The 18709-nt window shown below is 42.1% G+C and overlaps 1 protein-coding gene across 1 annotated transcript in view; it reads right to left on the reverse strand.

Annotated features, from left to right (window-relative positions):
- Positions 1–15795, reverse strand: part of Ppm1g (protein phosphatase, Mg2+/Mn2+ dependent 1G) — a 29138-nt gene extending 13343 nt beyond the window's left edge. Inside the window, exon 1 of the mRNA XM_050128528.1 lies at positions 15488–15795. Coding sequence (XP_049984485.1) covers positions 15488–15607 — 120 coding nt within the window. The 5' untranslated portion in view covers positions 15608–15795. The remainder of the gene's footprint in view (positions 1–15487) is intronic.
- Between the last annotated feature and the right edge of the window lie 2914 nt (positions 15796–18709).

Raw genomic sequence — 18709 nt, forward strand, 5'->3', positions numbered from 1 at the left:
AAATAACAACACACAAACTGTATTCATTTAACTGCTTGACCCATTTCTATCTAGCCTCTTCTAGGCTAATTCTCACATATTTAGCCCATTTCTAATAATGTGTGTAAGCACCCCAAGGTGCGCTTACCAGGAAGATTCTAGCCTACGTCCATCCTGGGTTGGAGTTGCCTGGTAGAGCAGAGCCTGGAGTCTCTGCCTGGGTCGGAGTTGCCTGGTAGAGCAGAGCCTGGAGTCTCTGCTCCAGAGAGCAGAGCTGTCGAGTCTCTCCGGGAGCAGAGCAGAGTCTGAGCTCACTTCCTCTTTCTCCCAGCATCCTATTCTGCTTACTCCTCCCACCTATGTTTTAACCTATCAGGGCCAAGAAGTTTCTTTATTGCTTAACCAATGAAATCAACAGATTGATATATGACACTCCCACATCAAGACAGGGTCCTCACTATTCAGCCATGGCTGGCCTGGAACTTACTATGTAGATCTGCCTGCCTCTGCATATCCTCTGCAGATCCTGAGTGCCGGATCAAAGGTATTCATTCACCACCATGTCTGGCCCTATCTGTACACTTTAAATCACTTCTAGATTACTCACATTATTTAATTCAATGTAAATACTATAAAAATACTTGATATGCTGTATTCTTTAAAGAGTAACATCAAGAAGTAAGTATTTGGGTTCAATTAGGGAGATTAATACATATTCAACATAGCCACGTTCCCCCTCTCCAAAATTTTTGTTTTGCTATGGTTTTTGTTCTTGTTTTCTTGGTTGGTTGTTTTTTCAAGAGAGTGTCTTTCTATATAGTCCTGGCTGTCTTCAAACTCAACAACTTGCTTCTGACCACCCCCCCAAGTGCTGGGATTAAAGGTGTGCACCACCATGCCAGGCCAGCTTTGTTCTGTTTTTGAGATAGGGTCCCCATTACATGGCTATCCTCAAACTCATGGTTCTCCTGTCTCATCCCCAAAAGTGCTGGGATAACAGGATAAGTCACTTTAGTCTTTTCCAAATATTTTTGATATGAGGTTGGCAGGATTAGCTGATACAGAGGAAAGGGTGGACTGTACTAAATGATCTTCTGGGAACTTCCTTGTGTCAATTTTATCCTCTTTTATAATATGTAATAACAGTAATGGTTTAACCATTTTATCTAGGACAGTCACCAAGATGACACAAAATTGTAAAATGCCATTTGCTATACAGAAATTCTGCTCTGAAAATTGGCACTTGGTTCACACTTTTCTTGTCTATTCTTTTTCTTACAAAGAAATGCCCACAATAGATTCATCTCATATCCAGGTCTTAGTTCCTAGAATGATTCTACATTACTTTTTCACTTTCAATGAGAATATAGATCCAGTTATTATTTGGAATTATTCCACCTTCTCTAAGAACTTTAATTTCACTTATATCTTTACTCAGAATCTTTACCCTGGGCTTTTTTGTCCTTTTCTGAACCACAGCCAAGTATTTCGACACTATCTTTTAGCAATCTAGAAAACTCATCCAACCTTGTATAACTGCCAACTGCTCTCTTTAGTCAGTCCTGAATCAGAAACACTAAGTACTGTTGGTCACAAAATGTATGAGATCATGTTGACTGTGGCCACGACTTTGATTCAGCATTTGTGAGTGTGTGTATTCTGTGTACACAGCTAGTCTCAAGCCTTCCCACACTGTCCAAGTTCTCCAGTGCTACTCTCTCACTCTTGGCTGAAAGGCTAACCTCTCACATTATTGTTCCCTTAGCAGAAATACTTCATCTTCAGTATTCTACCTCAACAGTTTTTCCCTATTTATCTAAACTTTCCTTTATTTCTAGTTCTTCTCTTCCTAGACTAACATTTCTTATTTAAGTCCTGATCTCATATCCTTCTCTATCAACATTTCATTTACAGCAAAACTACGTTACGAGCAATCCAAACAACCTTTTTGCAGGCTTCATTCTCTAGTACTTTGAAGAATTGACAAGTACAAACCACGTTGTCACTGTTTCAGGTTCTCTTGAATTTAGTGAAGAACTATACTTCTATACTTTCAACTGATTGTTCTTGAGGCTGTCTATTCCACTTCAGTACTCCTACAAATAGGAACACAGAAGTCTCCAATAAGAACAATAAGGTGGGTGGTGGTGGCATATGCCTTTACTCTCTGCACTCAGGAGGCAGAGGCAGGCAGAGCTCTATGAGTTCAAGGTCAACCTGATCTACAAAGCAAGTTCCAGGACAGCTAGAGCTGACATACAGAGAAACAAACATCTTCAACTATACAGTGAGTTTGAGAGCAGCCTACACTACACTGGACCCTATGTCAAATAACCAAACAAAAAGGCTTGGTATTTTGCTTGCACTGTAACAAATAAAGCTTGTCTGAGGATCAGAGTGTGGAGCAAGCATCTAGTTAGCCATAGAGGCCAGGCAGTGGTGAAAAACATCTTTAATCCCAGCACTTGGGAGGCAGAGGCAGACAAATCTCTGTGAGTTCAAGACCACCCTGGGCTCACAAGATTGACTCATCTTCAAAGAGGTACAGAGTCAGGCAGTGATGGCTCATACCTTTAATCCCAGTATTTGAGAGTCACATGCCTTTAATCCCAGCACTAGGGAGGTAGAGACAGGAAGGGATATGGCTAGGCAGAGAGAGGAATATAAGATGGGGAAGACACAGAAACTCAAGGGATTTGGTTTGAGGACTTGTAGAGACGGATACCCCATTTGGCTTGAAGATTTCGTAGAGACTAGTAGCTGGCTGATTTGCTTCTTTGATCTTTTAGTTTTCACCCCTTAATATCTGACATCAGGTTTATATTAAGGCCAATTAGAAATTTGGACTACAGGTAAAGGTACTTGCCACTAAGCCTGATAATCTGATATTGGGTTTATGGGTCCCACATAGAAGGAGAGAACAGACACAAGTTATCCTTTGACCTTCATTATGTACACTGTGGCCTGTGCATGGCTCTCCATACACACACATAAGAAACAGCAAATACATTTAACAATAAACAAATAAACCAAACAGCCCTAATATATATATATATATAGCCCTAATATATATATATATATATATATATATATATATTACTTTAAAAATTAGGTGCATTCAGCCTGGAAAGATGGCTCAGTTGGTAAAATGTTACCATGCAACTGATTCCCAGTACTCACATAAAAGCCAGTCAGCACAGGGCTACATAAGTGAGAACCTGTCTCAGAAAACAAAACAACTGGGCAGCAATCTCTCTGTAATCCCAGCCCTGGGTGTATGGAGATGAGAGGCAGAGATAGGTAGATCCAAATGGATGACCTCAGGGTTCAGTGAGCAACGTTTCAAAAAATAAGATGGCAAGGAGATTCAAGGAGACACAGGAAACCATCTGATGCCAGTTTTCTGGCAGATATTCAAACACATGCATACCACCACACTGAGTAGGGAGACACTGTACAAACACATGCACACACACTATATGCATTTTTATTTTATATATTTATTTTTATTTGTATTTGGTGAAAAATAAAAATTAAACCAGGCACAGTGGTACATACCTCTAATCCTAACACTTGGGAGGCAGAGGCACAAAGATTATGGCAAGTACAAGGAGAGCCTGATACAAGTAGATAATCCTAGGTCGTTTAGGGTTACATAATGGGATAACATCTCAAAGTTCCTACCATTTAAAATAAAAAGTCATTCAGAGCATAAAAGAGTGTACCAGGGACTGAGAACTGTCTGTGATTACAGACTTCCAGCTTTCCAGAATGAAGAGTTCTGAAAACTAATTACACAAGTGTGAATATATTGAACACTACAAAATGCATTGTTCTTTTCCTTCTGAAATGGGGTTTTGTGTCGCATAGGTAATCCTTGAATTCCTGCCTCAACTTCTCAAGTGCTAGGATTACAAACATACACTATCACATTTAGCTTTAGACTGTACACAATTAAAACACCTAGCCAGAACCTGGCAATGGTGTGTACCTGGGAGGCAGAGGCAGGTGGATCTCTGAGTTAGAGACCAGCCAGGACTACTCAGAGAAACCCTGTCTTGAAAAACCAAAAACAAACAAACAAACAAAAAAAGAAAAAGAAAGAAAAAAAGAAAAAAAAACCACTTAGCCAGAAGTGTTAGCCATACACCTATTTTTAATTTGTTTGTTTTTGGGGTTTTTTTTTTGTTGTTGTTGTTTTTTGTTTTGGTTTTTTGAGACAGATGCAATAGTCCTATCTAGTTGTTAAGGAACTACTAGCTATTATAGACCAGGTTGGCCTTTAACTCACAGAGAGAGATCTGCCTGCCTCTGCCTCCCAAGTGCTGGGATTAAAGGCCACCTTGGCCCAACACCAAACATCTATTTTAATCCCAGTATTGGGAGGCATGAGGACTGTTCTGAGTTAGAAGTCAACTTGCGTTAAATAGTGAGGACAGTCTTAGAAAGATCTGAAAACAAAGAACACAACTTCCTACAACAAAAGTCCAAACTAAGATGGCTTCCCTGGTGAACTCTACCAAATAGAAATATTATAATTGGTCCAATTGGGCAACATAAGTAACCTAGAGACAATTTAAACTTTATGAGATGGCACAGTTGAATTATATGTAAATAACACTATTATTATTATTATTATTATTATTATTATTATTAATTTGGTTTTTGAGACAGGGTCTTACTATGTAGCCTTGTCTAGCCTGGAACTCACTATATAAACAAGGCTGGCCTGAGATCTGACTGACTCTGTCGCCAGAATGCTGGGACTAAAGGCATGTAACAACACATCTCCTCATTTTATATAAGGGATTTGAGAATCTTAACAGAACATCCTGAATACACGAGTCTTTGTTGATTCCACGAGACACCTGTACCAATTCTTCCCAAATTCCCAAAACACAGATTAGGAGGAAATACCTCCAACTAATTCTACGAGGTCCTATTACCCTTATACTAAAACTAAACAAATATATCTCAAAGAAACTACAGGTAGATAACTTATTATTAACAACAAGGTCGAGACACATACCTTTAACCCTACCACTAGGGAGGCTGAGGCAGGCTGATCTCTGAGTTCAAAAACAGCCTGGTCTACAAAGTGAGTTCCAGGACAGCCAGGGCTCTGTAGAGAGACCCTATCTCAGAAAAACAAACAAAAAACCTCAACAAAATGGTAGTCAACTAAATCCAGCAGCTTTAAAAGGCTTATACTCAATGACCAAAGCAATACATTCCCTGAATATAAACTAGACTTAACATTCAAAATTAATTAATGTGGGGCTGGAGAGATGGCTCAGCGGTTATGAGCACTGGTTGCTCTTCCAGAGGTCCTGAGTTCAAGTCCAAGCAACCACATGGTGGCTCACCACCACCTGTAATGAGATCTGGTGCCCCCTTCTGGAGTGCAGGCAGATACGCATGCAGAACACTATATACATATAATAAATAAATTTAAAAAATTAATTAATGTAGTATATCATACATTAATTGCATAGAACAATTATAAAGCCATGTGGTTATTTTAATAGATTGAAAAGGAAGAAAAGGAGGAAAAAAAAAGAAAATGCTATGGGATAGTGCTTTTTATTTCTTTTTCTTTTTTAAAAATATTTATTTATTTACTATGTATACAATATTCTGTCTGTGTGTATGCCTGCAGACCCCATTACAGATAGTTGTGTACCACCATGTGGTTGCTGGAAATTGAACTCAGGACCTTTGGAAGAGCAGGCAATGCTCTTAACCTCTGAGCCATCTCTCCAGCCCTGGGATAGTGCTCTTATACACAGTAAAGATTTGGTTTAATAAAATGCTGATTGGCCAGTAGCCAGGCAGGGAGTACAGGCAGGGCAACCAGACCAGAAGAATTCTGGGAAGAGGAAAGGCAGAGAGACAGTCACCAGCTAGATACAGATAGTAAGATGAGAATGCCTTACTGAGAAAAGGTACCAAGCCATGTGGCTAAACACAGATAAGAATTATGGGTTAATTTAAGTTGTAAGAGCTAGTTAGTAATAAGTCTGAGCTAAGAGGTCAAACAGTAGATAATTAAGATTAAGCCTCTGAGTGGTTATTTAAAAAGGGGCTACAGGACCAGGCAAGATGAGAAACCTCCAGGAGAGAGAGAGAGAGAGAGAGAGAGAGAGAGAGAGAGAGAGAGAGAGAGAGAGAGAGAGAGAGAGAACGAATGAACAAGCTGGGTGGTGGCAGCTCACAAGTTTAATTCCAGCACTCAGAGGCAGAAGCAGGAGAGATCTCTTAAGTTAAAGACCAGCCTTGATCTATAGAATGAGTTCCAAGACATCCAGGGATACACAGAGAAATCCTATCTCAATACCTCCCACCCCCGACACCCCCACCAGCAAAAAAAGCAAAAATTCAATTGAGCAGTTGACAGGGCTGGAGAGATGACTCAGCCATTAAGAACACTTACTGTCCTATTAGGATCAGAGTTCGAATATTAGAACCCACATTAAAGAGCTCACAAACACCTGGTATTCTACCTCCAAGCGATTCTATACCCCCTTCTGGATCCTGTGGGCACCTAGGCACACATGCAAGCATATGCAGACATACTAAAACAAAAATTAAAAAAAAGGGGGGGCTGAAGAGATGGCTCAGAGGTTAAGAGCACTGGCTGCTCTTCCTGAGATACTGAGTTCAATTCCCAGCAACCACATGGTGCCTTACAACCATCTATAAGATCTGGTGCCCTCTTCTGGTGTCCAAACATGCAAGAAGAACACTGTATACATAATAAATAAATATTTAAAAAAAAAAGATTTGACAAAACTTAAAATCCACTCATGACAGAAAAATTCAACCAAACTAGGAAGGAAGAGAAGCTCCTTACCCTGGTAAGAGCTTATCTATAAGGGATGGATACCTCAGTGGTAGTATTCTCACAATACCAAACACTTCTGTAACCTCAAGGCTTTTCCTCACACATCAAATAAATAATCCTAAAGCAGTAGACAGGAAGTTCCGGCACCTCCTTCCCTAGGTTCAATCAATTTGCTAGTGCAAATCACAGAATTCAGGGAAACATTTAGTGAGCCCAGGGCTGGGTATCATCAAACCATCTCAACAGACCGAAAGTGAGGCTCAGCTTTCATGCCCTCTGGTGATCTCCACACATATTGTAAGTTCCCTGCCTCTTTTGGTATTACACAGGCACTGATTAATCAAATCATGGCCATTGGCATTAACCTACCAGCTCCTCTGCCATCCCCAGAAGTTAAGGATGAAAGCCCCAATCATCTACTACTACACCTGTTTTTCTTGTGACAATCCCTCATCTTAAAGATACACAGGGTGTACAAGTTATCACTCAGTTCATTAGCATACAAGACTTTAATGATTTCAAGGATTTTAACATGACTAGATACAGATAAGGGGTATCTACACATTTCCTAGTATCACTCATATCATTTCCATTCTTAGGTATACTCCCAAGATATCATGTGCAGAGCACCATTATTCACAATAAGCAAGCATGCAAATATAATCGTCTATCGGCAAAGAAACAAAATTACAGAGAAATATTATTGAGCTATTAAAAATGAAGGACTGAATCACAATACATTTAATGACATTTAAAACTACAAATGGGGGTTGGAGGAAACAGCTTACTGGTTAAGAGCATTTGTTGTTCCTCAAGAAGACCTGGATTAGGTTTCCAGCACCAATGTGGCGGCTCACAACTATTTGTACCCCCAGTTCCAGAGTATCCAAGCCTCTCTTCTGACTTCCATGGGAACCAGAAAGACACATGGTGCACATACAAACACATATGCAAAACACTCATACACATAAAATAAAATTTTAAAAATCTTTAAAAATTTAATCTTAAAAAAATTAAGCCAGGTGGTGGTGGCGCACATCTATCTATAATCCCAGCAATTGGGAGGCAGAGGCAGGAGAATTTCTGTGACTTTCAGGCCAGCCTGGTCTACAAAGAGAGAGTTCCAGAACAGGCTCTAACCTACAGAGGAACCCTGCCTTAAAATTTTAGGGCCAGCAAGATGACTCAGCCAAGCCTGATGATCTGAATTTGATACTAGGAATCAACATCAAGGAAATACAGAACTACTTCCTGCAAATTGTCTTCTGATGTCTAAATGGGCATTGTGGCACAAGCATGCAGACACATATACACATGAATGAATAAAGAAATGTAACAAAAAACACTTAAAAATTACACTTAGTAAAAGCGGCTTGATATCAGCCACCATCTCACCGTCCTCTCTGTTTCCTCTGGTAAATGGCACATTCTTCTCTTGCAGATTCCCCTGAGCCAGAGACCAACACCACCAGTACTCTAGGATGGCAGGGCTCCTTTGTACCATTGTTTTTTTTTTTTTTTTTTCAAGACAGGGTTTCTCTGTAACTTTGGAGCCCGTCCTGGAACTAGCTCTTATAGACCAGGCTGGCCTCGAACTCAGAGATCAGCCTGCCTCTGCCTCTTGAGTGCTGGAATTAAAGGCATGTGCCACCACCACCCAGCCAATTGTACCATTTTCAAATAAAACTGACAATCTCTAGGGCTGGAAAGATGGCTCAGTGACTAAAAGCACTTGCTGCTCTTACAAAGGACCCCAGTACAATTCTTAGCATCCACATGGTGGCCCACAAACACCTGGAACTCCCGTTCCAGAAGATCTCGTCTCCATGGGAACCAGGCAAGTACACAGTATACAAACATGCTTTTGAGAAAAATATTCATATATATAAAATAAAACTTGTTAACTCAAAAGGTCAATTCAATTCTCATAAAATGTTCAGAAGAGGCAAACCAGACAATGTAAATTAATGTAAGATAAAATTAGGCAGTGGTAGAGCACAACTTTAACCCCAGCACTTTGTAGGTAGAGGCAGGTGGATCTGAGTTCATGGCCAGCCTGGTCTACAGAGTAAATTACAGTACAGCCAGGGCTACACAGAGAAACTCTGCCTCCAAAAAAAAAAAAAAAAGTTTGGGGCTGGAGAGATGACTCAGTAGTTAAGAGCACTGACTGCTCTTCCAGAGGTCCTGAGTTCAAATCCCAGCAACCATATGGTGGCTGACAACCATCTGTAATGAGATCTGGTGCCCTCTTCTGTTATGCAAGCATTTCAAATAGAGCATTCATATACATAAAATACATTAATAAATTAAAAAAAAAAAAAAGGTTTGACTATGTCCTAGACCATAGATAGATTCTTAACTTGTAGGTCAGGACCCCTTCGACAAACCTCTATCTCCAAAAATATTTATGATTCACAGCAGTAGCAAAATTACAGTTATGAAATAGCAACGAAAATAATTTTATGGTTATGGGTCACAGCAACATGAGGAACTGTATTAAATAAAAGGTGGTACATTAGGAAGGTTGAAAAATACTGCCCTAGCCGGGCAGTGATGGCACACACCTTTAATCCCAGCACTTGGGAGGCAGAGGCAGGTGGATCTCTGTGAGTTCCAGGCCAGCCTGGTCTACAAGAGCTAGTTCCAGGACAGGAACCAAAAGCTATGGAGAAACCCTGTCTTGAAAANAAAAAGAAAAGAAAAAAGAAAGAAAGAAAGAAAAGAAAAAACTGCCCTAGACAAAGGAATTTTGAGCTGGTTCAGTAAATAGAAGGTGTTTTAAAACACATTTGAGGATCAGGTAATAAAATGCCCCTTAACCATAGATTCAGTCCCTCTCTGAAACAGAACCCCAAGGCACACTTTATGATACTCCATCTTATATTTTCTCCATTAAGAAAACTGAAGCTGCCGGGCGATGGTGGCGCACGCCTTTAATCCCAGCACTTGGGAGGCAGAGGCAAGCAGATTTCTGTGAGTTCGAGACCGGCCTGGTCTACAAGAGCTAGTTCCAGGACAGGATTCAAAAAGCTACAGAGAAACCCTGTCTCGAAAAAAAAAAAAAAAAAAAAAAAAAAAAAAAAAAAAAAAAAGAAAAAGAAAACTGAAGCTGCTGGCGGTGGGTGCATGCCTGCTTTTATTCCCAGCACTCAGGAGGCAGAGGCAGGCAGATCTCTGCGAGGCCAGCCTGCTCTACAAGAGCTAGTTCCAGGACAGCCAGGGCTGTTTACACAGAGAAACCCTGTCTTGAAAAAAAAAAAAATCAAAAAATAAATTTTTACTTCAATGTTACTTTGGGGGAGAAGTTATACTTTTGTTTCCACAGGAAATGAGAGACTCTGGATTCACTCTGGGTTAAGAAAAAAATCAGGTTTCACTGAGGAAGACCCCCCTGAAAAATCTCCAATGGGAACAAATGGCCAGACGATCCAACATCTCAAAGTACCTGCTACAGTTTCCTCTGAATTCTACATCCAGAAACAGCTTCAAGGATGCTGGCTGAAACCATCTAGTCTCACAGAATACTCCGCCAGGACTTGATCATAATCTTAAATTTTTTCAGGGTTTCACAAAGATAACCAGTGGCCCCAACCAAAGGAAGTAGTTTAGAGAACTAAGCCCACATTCCCAAAAATAAATTATGAATGTTTGTCATCATTTAGGGAGGTTGGAAAAAAACTAACCAAAGCAGATTAGATTCAGGGATCTTGTTTTTAAAAAAGGGAGATATAGAAATGATAGGATAAAAGGGTAGATTACTGAATCTACTTTAATCCAAAAACAACTGTTAATCTCACATATTTTACATTAGTATGGATTTTGGTTTATTGACATAAATTTAACGTTATTTTTGCTATACTGTATGTATATATATACATGTATATATATATATATATATACCCCGTTCTTTTAGGATATTATGTTTATGCAGCTCATTTAAAAATACAATATGCTGGGTGGTGGTGAAATATGCCTTTAAGCACATGAGGCAGAGCCAGGCGAATCTCTGTTAAAATTAAGAAATAGAGATTAATAATCATTTACAATAGCAAACTTACAATCATGTTAGATTTTCAAGGTCATCAGATATTTCAGATAGATAGGCAATCTTCAAACACTTCCAAGCCCTACAGAATATAACATTTAAAATGTTTTAAGACCTTATCAAAGTTTTCTCCACTGGGAGACCCGTCTGCTTCTGGAAGCACAATTACTTCAAAGAGGATTATGGGCATTTAAGAAAATCCATATGGGGCTTGTCTTCTTTGTGGCAAAATCTAGCCATGTGGGCAAAGAAACTGGTCTTGCCTCAGTTGCTCACAGGTTACTGTCCAAACTGGACCAGCAGGACACAAAAAGGCAATTGCCAAACTTTGAAAAGGTGGTCAGTCCTTAGAATTCCCTGCTTCACAGGAAAGTCTGTCAGATTAATTCTAGGCCTGTCGGTCAGAGGTGGATGCCCCAACGTTGCAGAGAACTTTGGGTAAGGGTAACATTTCATCTTTCTGGGGTCTTTGATGGAGTTGAATACTAAATAGTTAGAGTTATAATAGAAAGTAAATAATATATAAAACTTTAGACTCACAAAAATAAGATAAATGGTAGAGTATTTTCCCTAATTTTGTCAAATACAAATAGACTGGATATTGTAACTGTAATTCCTATTTAATAATCGTTCTGTTTATATTTTTATATATATTACTATGTATGTTGAAAAATACCTTCCTTTTTGATTAGACAAAAAGGGGGGAATGCTGTATAATAATCCCATGATTATATATTACTGTGAATATATATTACTCTCATTGGTTAATGAAAAATTGATAGGCTGATAGACAGGAAGTATAGGCAGGATATCCAGACAGGGGACTCTAGGAGAAACGGTGAGGTCAAGAGATGCCAGGCAGCCACCAAGAAAACCGGACGTGTATAAGATGAGACAAGCCATGAGCCAAGTGGCAAAGCATAAATAGAAATAAGGGTTAATTTAAGTGTAAGAATTGGCTAGTAGGGGGCTGGAGAGATGGCTCAGTGGTTAAAGAGCATTGCCTGCTCTTCCAAAGGTCCTGAGTTCGATTCCCAGCAACCACATTGTGGCTCACAACCATCTGTAATGGGGTCTGGTGACCTCTTCTGGCCTGCAGGCATACACACAGATGGAATATTGTATACATAATAAATAAATATTTAAAAAAAAAGAATTGGCTAGTAACAAGCCTGAGCTATACGGGTCAAGCATTTATAAGTAATATTAAGCCTCTGAGTGCTTATTTGGGAACTGGTGAGCAGGAGAGAAACATCCAATTACAATATATTTTTACTTATATGCATGGGCATTTTGCCTAAATATTTATCTGTTCATTACATGTATACCTGGTGCCCCAGGAGGCCTGGATAAGGTGCTAGATCCCCTGGAACTGGTGTTATGAAGTGGCTACAGGTCACCACATGGGTGCTGAGAACCAAATCAGAGTCCTCTAGAAGAGCATCAAGTACTCTTATCTATTACTTCATCATCTCTTCAGACCCTTGATTAATCTTTTATGACTACTACTCAAAATTAAACTCAAAACATATCAATAGCAAATAGGGCATGGCAACGCATACCTGTAATCCTAATATTCAGGAGACAGAGACAGGAGGAAACCCACAAATTCCAGAACTGACAGAACTACATAGTAAGTTCCTGTCTTTTCCCCTCAGCTCCCCCAAAAGGCTGCAGAGGTGACAGTAGGTAAAGGTACTTGCCACCAAGTCTGGCAACCTGAGCCAATCCCTAAAACCCACATGGAAGAAGTGGAGATTAAATTTCCACGAGCTGTCCTTTGAACTCTTTATGTGTACTATGACACATACATACACCCACACAAGAAATAAATGTAAAAAGACATTGACACAGCCTTTTAAAAAGGAAAAAATAGTTATTGAATTTTGTAAATCCTAATTCTCCTTAGAAAACTGTTTTTGTCTTTCTCAGAGGAGCCTCAAAATTCCTTTTCCTTTTTAACAGTACATAGCCTTTAGGCTGGACTTCTCATCAGCCACCAAAATCTCACAATTGTTTACATTTCTCAGCACCCCCTCCTACTCTTAACCCCACAGAACACAGCTCAACCAGTTGTAGGATCCTCTAAACCATGAAGGAGGAAACATTTTGCTATGGTATTGACACCTTCCCCCAATCAAGAGGGTAGGAAACAGGCAGAAAGTATAAAATGTCAGCTTTTGATGGCTACTATTCACCCTTGCTTCAAGAGAAAGAATAAAACAGGTCTAAGACTAAAATCTATGTCTCAGAATTTTAGCAACCTCTGTAAAGTATACTAATTAACCTTACCTGAACTCAGTCATTAGGACCAAGCCAACAATGTAAACGGGCTTCATTAATAGGTGGAATCAAGCCTGTTCTCTAGGAAAGGAGGGATAAAGATGTACTACAACCTTTCCCCACCTTTCTGGACCACTGAGCTATGTAGACTACTTGGCCAAGAGCTTATTTTCTGAAAAGGTTCATTAAGAGACTAGAAACCATAGTATCTTAGTTCCTTTCTTACAATAGCAAAGATACTATGTGATACTTTGAGGAAGGAAACAAACCTAGAAAGAAAGTATCTATGAAGCAGAAAAGGGTCTGAAATAGTACTCCAAGATTAGCATAGCAGGAAGGCTTTAGTGCTCAAGTAGGTTGATTGCCTTTTAGAATTATGATTATGATCGCAAGAACAGTCAAGCAAAATTCTTCACACCAAACAGCCCTAACCTAAAAATGAAGTAGTTCTCTAATCACCAGTGCAGAAACCAAAAAACAAAAGGAAATACTTAGCAGACAAGTAAAAACACAGAATCCCTGGGTTTGAAAACACTCAAGCAACTCAACTCATTAAAAAAAAATTAAAATTAAAAAAACTAGAAAGAGTTCCCCACAAAGTGGAAAAATGTTTCATCCCACAGAAATAGAAATCAAGGAATGAGAAACTTCAAAAGTCTATGAGATGAGACAGTCACTTTTTAAAAGAAAACACCATCACCTAACTCAGGCTAACACTATGACCCCATCCCCCACTTAGAATGAATGAACTAATGAGAGAATAAGGTAGCAGCAGAGGCCAGAAGAGGGCACTGGATTCTCTGGAGCAGTATTTAACAGGTGAGTATGAGCTGCTTGACATTGGTGCTGAAAATCAAACTCTGATCCCCTGCTAGGACAGCAAGTGCTCTTAGCCACTGGGCCATCCCTAAGGCTCGTCTTCTGAAACTATATCCAGGTGTCTCTAACTATACCCACTTAGTTCTATAGTATATCACCGAGAAATTAGTTTGACACCTATAAAATTAGGTGTCCCACTTAATATATAGCAATTCTTTGTATCTAGGTACAAGTGTCCTAACCTTTTAGGCCTCAATTTCCAAGTTGTCAAATGTGGGCACTAAGGCAGATGAGACCGATGGATATGGCCCTCTCCTTGTTGAAACTGTTTATCTAGATGTATAGACAATGCTAGGACCATTATCTGAGGCTGCTGAGAGAATACATTCTGAGTCTGAGAACAAATCATTTAAGTTCACACTGTCATTCCAGAGTTAACCACAGGGAGGAGCGAGGGATTTGAGAAAAATCCCCAAGGGAGACAGCATTTGGCTGTTACCTGAAGCCCACCTACTAAGGAGATAAACCTCAATTCCAGACATAATTAGAGCATTTACCTAGTCCCTCTACCTAGAGCTCACCGAATTTCTCAAAGACATTTACTGTCCAGCTTTCCAACTCCCATCTACCAACCAGTTTTCCCTGTTCAATGCAGTTTCACGTCCATTTGCTCAACGTTGTTAATACAGATGTTTGTTTGTCCTTTCATCTAAAGTGGATTTTTCTTTAAGAAAAAAAAGTTATCTACAGATTGTGACGAAAACAATTTGCTGAAATGATTGAAAACCGAGTAAACTACATTATAAGCACAGGCGAATGCTAACTTAGTAAGCTTTAAAAAAAATCAAGAAAAAAAATTATGAGCATAATTAAAAAAAATAGCAAGGCTAGTGACTGGCCCAATGCTTTTCCTAAAGGTCGTAAAAGGTTTCGAAAAGAATACAAACGAGTGACAATTCTCGAAGGTCAAGCGGAGCCTCGCAAATTAACACGAGGTGTCCAAGGCTAACTCAAGGAAGGGTTAAGAATGGGAAACACATTATCCGCCCGGGCTTCTTTTCTCCATCAAGTTTCTAGCCCCAAGAGGCCTGCCACATCACGTATTTGAAGAATAAAAACGAACCCGTCATCCGCATCTATTCCGCAAATCAACGAACAAGCAGCGATCCCTTCCTCTCGCTCTGACAACTACACCCCGCGCCGCCTGGGAGCCCGGAGGGCTGGGCTGGCAGCAGAGGATGGCGCGAAGGCACCGAGAGCCCGCGGCCAGTGGGCGGAAGGTGCCTCTCCCCACATGGCAGCCTCTCGGCGCCGCCGGCCAACGCGCCGCGGTCCCCCAGCTCAAGCTGCTCCTTCTCCGCCCGGATCCCGCGCTGGCCGCCGCCTCCCGCACTGTGGCCGCAGGCTCCCGTCAGGGACCCTCGCCCGAGGAGAGCCCCATCCCCTCCCCCGCTCCCTTTCTCTGTCAGGCTCTCGCCGTGCAGCGGCCAGCCTCTGGGGCCCTGTCGCCTCACCTCCATGGAGACGCGCCAGCCTTGCATGGCGGAGAAGCCGTAGGGCAACGGAAGGCGCGGGGCGCCAACCCCGTCCCCGGAGCACTTCACCGTGTTGGGTTGGGAGAGGTAGGCACCCATGGCGGCGGCTGGCCGGCGGCCTGTGGGGCAGGCGAGCGGGACGCGACCCTTGCCGGCGCCGGAGCCGGGGCCCCAGGGGCGCGCGTGGCAGAGAGCAAGCCCGGCAGCGCAGCCGACGCAAGGTGCCGGCGAAAGGCGCGAGGCGGGCCAGGAGGTGGTAACGGGACGGGAGCGGGGAGAGAGCGGAAGCGGAAACGCGCTGCTTCAGACCCCGCCCTGCTGGCACGGTGAGCCGCTGCGGGCGGTCATTTCCTTAGCAACTCGCCCCGCCCTCGGGGACAACGGCCCGCCCAACCGCCGCTCCCGCGAGACTGATCGCCACGCCCACCAACGGCCGTGGCCCGAGGCAGCGGCGGGAACGTGCGGCCATCTCCTGGCTGACTCTGCCTGCCTCCCCCGGCTCTGGTTTTTGCCTGAAGTCTCTTTTGTGTGGGACCCGGAGCTTCCAGTCATGTCCCGCGGTGTTGTCGGCCCTGTCTCTCCCTCTACACGCCCTCCGATTCCGACAAACCCTGCGGGATTCGGTTCAATTAAAGTTGACGAGCGTTCTGCGCTTCCGCGGTATTTAGCCAGGCTCCGTGAGGCCTGAACTGACAAAGGGAAACGGAGACATCGGTCTGTGAAAAATAATGCGAGTTAATACAGGGCAGAAATGCTTGGTGCAGTCTGCTGGCTGACACGAGAGCAAAGAGGCGGGAACAAGCTGCTGCTCGCCAGTGGTAGATTTAGACAATCGGGTGGCGCTGAGCCACGGGAGTAGGGAATTCGCTTACGGGGCTGGAGGACAGAGGAAAGTGTAGCCTGGAGAGGCTTATTAAGAAAGCCGCCTGGCCTCGTGGGAGAAAGAGTCTAGCAGGAAGTCTAGCCGTGGTCGTACACATCAAGATGGGTAATGCGGACGTCATTGTACTGGTGCAGCCTTTTCTTGCGATTCTAGTCTGATTCTGTGTGCAGTGTTCACTACAGGGAGAGTCTGGGTCCTGTGATTTGTTAGAAGGCCTCTAATCCGAAAAAGATGGACTGGGACTGGGGTGCAGGCAATGGAGACACAAAGACAATCCAGGCAGTTTTGATAGACAGGATGTAAGAGAAAGAATTTCCCCGACGTGTAGGGAAATCAACTCATTGAAAACAGAACTGGGGGCTGAAGAGACCGCACAGAGTTAAGCCCCTGACTAGCGTTCCATATTAGCCAGGTTCAATTCCTGCACCCACATGACAATTCAATTCCAGGGGCTCAGACGCCCTCTTCTGGCGCCAGGCATGCTAGTGAAAAGTGGTGCACGGACTTCAGGCAACACATACATAATACATAAATTTTACCTTAAAAACAAAGCCCAGCATGATGGCTCATAGCAGTAACCCCAACCAACACTTGAGGGACTAAAGCAAGATCACAAATTTCAGGTTTCAGACCAGCCTTGGCTACAGAGAGACCCTCAAGTTAATAAGCAAATCTCAGAATTAATTTTGACTCTTCAGTCTAAATTCTTTGATTATCAGAAATCACTTGAATTGGTCCCCGCCACAACTCTTGAATGGGTCCTAAAATGTCTCTCCTGCATCTCTTCGTTTCCCCACAGTGGTTCAGCATTTAGCCGTCTTGTGCCTCCAAAGCCATGCTTTCTTTTCCAGCGTTTCCACCCACCCCGTGGTCAGAACCTACTTTTTCAAGTTCTCCAATATCCCTCGCATAGTTTGGGTCCCCATTTGTCCTTCCTGTGTCCCTAGCACACTGTGTGTGCTCAGTATTTAGTTGAGTTCATACATAACACCAAAGCTTTGACTCAGATGCATCAACAGAAGATGGTGCAGTTTGGATATGTGCACTAGTTGGGGAGAAACTGTCCTGCTTAAAGTGATAGTTCCATATAAAAATGGTGAAAATTCTGGCCAGGAGGGTAGATTTGAATGAGGCTTGCGTAAGATCTCTGAAAAGATGATACCGGGGGAGCGTGATATAAATGACTCTGCTGCACTGCTGCTGTTTGTTCTTGGCCTTTGTTTTGTGCCTTAAAAGGTGCCACTGAAGAGAGAGCAGGGTGACTTCTGCGGGGCACTTGGAAGGTGCAGGCAGGAGGCTCAGGAGCTCAGGGTCATCCTTGGCTACTTATCAAGCTCCACTCTGGGTTACAGGAGAACCTGTATAAAAATAATAAAGAAACTCAAAGCTTTTAATAACAGCACGCCTCTAATCCCAGGACTCTGGAGGCAGAGGCAGGTGGATCTCTGTGAGTTCGAGGCCAGCCTGGTCTACAGAGCTAGTTCCAGGTCAGCTGAGACTGTTACAGAGAAACCCTGTCTCACAAAAAATAAACACAAAAGGACTAAAGACTTTGTAAAAGGAGCATGGATTTTGTCATGTACTGTCTATGATTTCTCTTATAAGTTATTCAGGTTGATTTCTTCATCTGTAAGAAAGAGGCATGATGTTTAATCTGCAAGATTAATTTTAAAGTAAGAAAATGTGCAGTGGTAACACATGCCTTTAATCCCAGCACTCAGAAAGCAGAGGCTGGTGGATCTCTGCCTACAAAGAGCTAGTTCCAGTACAACTAGCTCTTTGTAGGCAGAGATCCACCCTGTTACACAGAGAAACCCTGTCTCGAAAAACCAAACCAAACAAATAGACAAAATAAGAAAAGCTGAATATATCCCAGTACACCAGAGATGGGGGTAGAAGGGTTGCAAGATCAGCCTGGGTTACTTATAATAGGACTTCCAGTATTCCAGAGCAAGCTTGAGCTATACAGTAAGATTGTCTCAAAAGCCGGGCGGTGGTGGCACACGCTTTTAATCCCAGCACTCGGGAGGCAGAGGCAGGTGGATCTCTGTGAGTTCGAGGCCAGCCTGGTCTACAAGAGCTAGTTCCAGGACAGGCACCAAAGCTACAGAGAAACCCTGTTTCGAAAAAAACAAAAAAATGTGTCAAAAACAAAACAAAACCCTAAAAGTAAAGTGCCAACTTCAAATACTAACAACAAAAACCCTGCATCTATTAAGTATCCATATAAATGCTAAGGATGGAATAAAAATCCTATTCTGTATTTTGCCCGCAAAAAAAAAAAAAAATGGGATTGCCTGAAACAAAATGGGAGAAAG

Source organism: Alexandromys fortis, unplaced genomic scaffold, assembly GCF_014885135.2.
Source record: "Alexandromys fortis isolate MF-2015 unplaced genomic scaffold, M_Fortis_MF-2015_v1.1 scaffold_304, whole genome shotgun sequence".
Taxonomy (NCBI): domain Eukaryota; kingdom Metazoa; phylum Chordata; class Mammalia; order Rodentia; family Cricetidae; genus Alexandromys; species Alexandromys fortis.